General features: G+C 37.5%; 1 protein-coding gene across 1 annotated transcript in view; it reads left to right on the top strand.

The window, feature by feature from the left end:
• Positions 1–221: 221 nt before the first annotated feature.
• The window catches only part of abcc4 (ATP binding cassette subfamily C member 4 (PEL blood group)), a gene marked incomplete at its 5' end in the record, with an annotated part of 32,652 nt that continues 29,094 nt past the window's right edge, over positions 222–3,779 (top strand). The window contains 2 exon segments of the mRNA XM_014010737.1: positions 222–245; positions 3,071–3,181. Of these exon segments, the coding sequence (XP_013866191.1) occupies positions 222–245; positions 3,071–3,181 (135 nt within the window).

Raw genomic sequence — 3,779 nt, 5'->3', positions numbered from 1 at the left:
TTTTTTTTTTTTTTTTCTTACTGTTAGCTGGAGTGAACGCAAACTTATGCAACAGAGAGAGGGAACTCTACTGTACCATGTGTGGCTCAGAAAGTAAGGACACTTAGCCGGGAGCAGCTGGAGCAGGAGTAATTCTCAAGGACGTTACTGTGTGAGCTCCGGTCGGCAGTAATGGAAAAAGTCAGCAAGGATGCCAAAACCAACCCGGCGGCAACGGCGAACCTGGTGTCGAAGATCTTTTTCTGGTAGGTTGAGCTGCTAGCTTTAGCCGCGGGGAGTTTAAATGTTGACAGAAAACCGTCTGCTCGATCTATATATTCCTTTAAGAGACTGTGTAAACTGGGCTTGTATTGATTTAAGAGACTATATTTAATATTAAAATTAAAGATAATAAACAGATAGTGATGCTCATTGGTATAATGACTCCGTTAGTAAGAACTACTAAGAAGAGTTTGTGTTTGAAACATGAACAAACTTCCATCAGGTGTTTTAAATTAGGGTGCTGATGTCATACAGGTACAACAGGTGAGGGTATAGTAAGTTCAGTACAGTAAAACTATAGTATGTTGCTTTTATTTTTCTACAACTATGGTTCTTAATATAACTAAGTAAACTAAACTATTGACTTCATCTAAACAGCTTCTGGTCCACAAAACWGTTTTGTGAACTTTTAACTAGTTAAATTAAAATATTATCTTTAGGTAACTTTGGATTAACTTCATTATTCAGCATCCAACCAACAGCAGTCATCCTTAAACTGTTAAATAATTAAATTAATAACTAAACTACACAACTTTTTTAGGCACAAGTGTTTCCTAAACTAGTAACTAACTAAACAAAACTAACAACTATTCACATCGGACCCACAAAACGACAGATTATTTAATTACTAACTAATTAACTTATTAACTGAGTTGTGGGCAACTTGATGGAGGGGCCACAATTCTTTGTTGACAGTAGGGCCACATAGCTCTGTAATATTTATTACCCAAATGTAATAAAACTTCCATTTTGAAGATGTGTATTTATGTGTATATACAAAACACACACATACACACACGTGTGTGTATGTGTGTGTTTAGTAAACCAACATACAGTGCAGTAACTTAATATATTTCTTGTATAACTGTTGTACTCTTGTTAAATAAATACAAATACAAAATGTTGGAAGCAAACAAAAAACAAACACCTATTTTAGCGAGTTGAAGTGTAACAACATAAAACACCTTGAGTTCAGACTCCTGCCTGGTTCTGGTTCTGGTTCTGGTAAAAAGTCTCTGTTGTTAATGTGTTTGTGGCTTCAGTAAACCTCTATCCTTTAGCTTTGTGCAATGTGTTGTAGTGCTGGCTCATATTAAAATCCTTCATTCAGTGTCTGACCCACAAAAGAGCAGAATTGTTTTTTTCAATTATTACCTAGCTAACCAAATGATTTACTTAACCAAACTTTTCAGCTTTTAAACTAGGTTAACTTAACTATTTAGCTTCTGACCCACAAAACAGCAGTGATTGTTTAACTAAACTAAACTAAACTAAACTAAACTAAACTATCAACTGCTCGGCGTCTGGCCCACAAAACGTGATTTTAAGCTGTTGCTGTTTTTGTTGGTTGCTTTGATGCAGCAGTCAACTCAGACTCCACATTTTGAAAACAGTGAACACACTGGCCCAAACAGTGGCACTGATGGTGAAAACMAATTAATCTTTAGTCTTTTTGCAACATGTTCCCTGTAGATGTAGTCGAGTAAACAAAAGCCCCTTTTCCCAAATCTGTGTGGAGGAATGGAACAGAGAGCAAGAGAAAAGTAAGAATTATTTCTCTGTATGATTAAGTCATAGATGTAGGATAGTAACAGACTGGCTTTATAAATAAAAGTGTACCAGTTTCTCAAAGAAAGCCATCCCACTCGGGTGTACAGTTCACAATGATTGGGTCAAGGTTTTACAGTACCAAACCTCAGAGAAGCATGAGAAACTGTATCAATCAATATGAGTCTTAACGGTGAGGGAGTCATCAAGCATGACGTCAAATAACTTAAATGTAGGGATGCACCAATGTGAAAATTTCAGCTGATATTCGATATAATCATTTTTGCTATGGTCGATAACCAATATTTACTAATGTTACACAAACACACAAATTACCGTATATATATAAATACATACAATCACACGTGGGTCTTTTATTTAAAACTGTAAATAAACAACCAGACCTCTGACATGGCTCTCTACTTCAGTTATTCCTGGCAGCACAGTGTCAATATCACCATCATGATCAAACAGATACCACTCGACCAACCATTTCCCCTCACAAAACAGAAATACAAATCTAAAAAGTGGGAAATCAATATTGGACGTTAATATTGGCCCAGCTTTACATATCGGACCAATATGATATTCTAAAAAAATGACCAATGTTGGCTGATACCAATGTTAATGCCGATATATCATGCATCCCTACTTACCGTACCATTCCACTTTTATTTATAAAGCACAAGAACCAGCACAAGGCCAACCAAAGTGCTGTACAGTAGACAGAATGACTTAAATGACTTCAGGATGTCCTCAGATTCTGTAGAACTCCTTTAAATCATCTGTTCACTCAGTTTAGATTGGCTGACGCAGAAAACCAGGTAAACCCGCTGGATTGTGGTCCTGCAGGACCACAATCTTGCAGGACCACAATCCTGCAGGACCAGGACTGGACACACCTGCTTCAGTTTTAGGAGTTTACACACAGGTTATAGACATTTATAAAAGCTCCCTCCCTTTWCTTTAGGTTTGTGTATCTCAAGGCACCTATTTTTACAAATATATAAATCTGTGTCGAACAGAACATTCAGTACTTTTTAAATAGTTTTTATTACACCTGCTTGAAACACATATACAGATTCATAAACACATCTTATTTTGTTTTATATGAACTTGTTCCATCTGCTGGTTCTCTTCAAGATCTCACAGCTGAATGTTCTGGATTATTTTATGTTAATGTGGGGTTTTAACAATCCGTTACAGAATGGATCTGCTGTATGAACTGATCATTTATTCTGGTTTTTCATCCCTTCATCAGGTGGCTGAACCCTCTGTTCAGGATCGGCTCCAAGCGTCGACTGGAGGAGGAGGACATGTATGAAGTTCTGACAGAGGACAGGTCTGAAAACCTGGGCCAGGACCTGCAAAGGTACAGTAAATCCTGGATTTATATATCAAATTGTTTTAGTAGTCTGAAGCTGGTTGTACAGAAAGTATATGCACGGTATATTTATATAACTTTACCTGTTATTTGATGTTGAGTGTTCTGTCACTGGTGCTGGTCACAGTGTGTTTTTGTTCAGAACCGAGGACAGCACACTCGACACATCAAATAACGGGCAAAATTCTTGTTTGTTGTTGCAACTTTCTGTGTTGATAACTTCTGAACCACAAGAGTTATTGCATATCTGATTACAACAATCTATTCCTGAGATAATCCTGGTTTCTATGATATGAAGCACGACCATCTTTTTATATTAGTGCTGCTGGGCACGTTAATGCGTTATTATCGCGTTAACACAGCCGACGCTTAATGGCAATAATTTTGTTAACGCAGTTTCTTTATATTTCTCCGTCTGATCTCTGTTCTCTGTGCTGCCTATGAAGACGCACACACACAGACACACAAACCSAGTGGTCGRTGCTGGGAGGCGGGATCTTGATCACTATTGGCGTTAGACAGACTTCATCGCACGTCTCATCTAATGAGAGTCTTTGTTGTTGAGCGTGCAGCGTGTATATATATA

The sequence above is a fragment of the Austrofundulus limnaeus genome, unplaced genomic scaffold (genome assembly GCF_001266775.1).
Source record: "Austrofundulus limnaeus strain Quisiro unplaced genomic scaffold, Austrofundulus_limnaeus-1.0 Scaffold72, whole genome shotgun sequence".
NCBI classification, from domain to species: Eukaryota; Metazoa; Chordata; class Actinopteri; order Cyprinodontiformes; family Rivulidae; genus Austrofundulus; species Austrofundulus limnaeus.
Note: the sequence above shows the minus strand (reverse complement) of the source record. Positions and strands in the feature narration are given on the sequence as shown.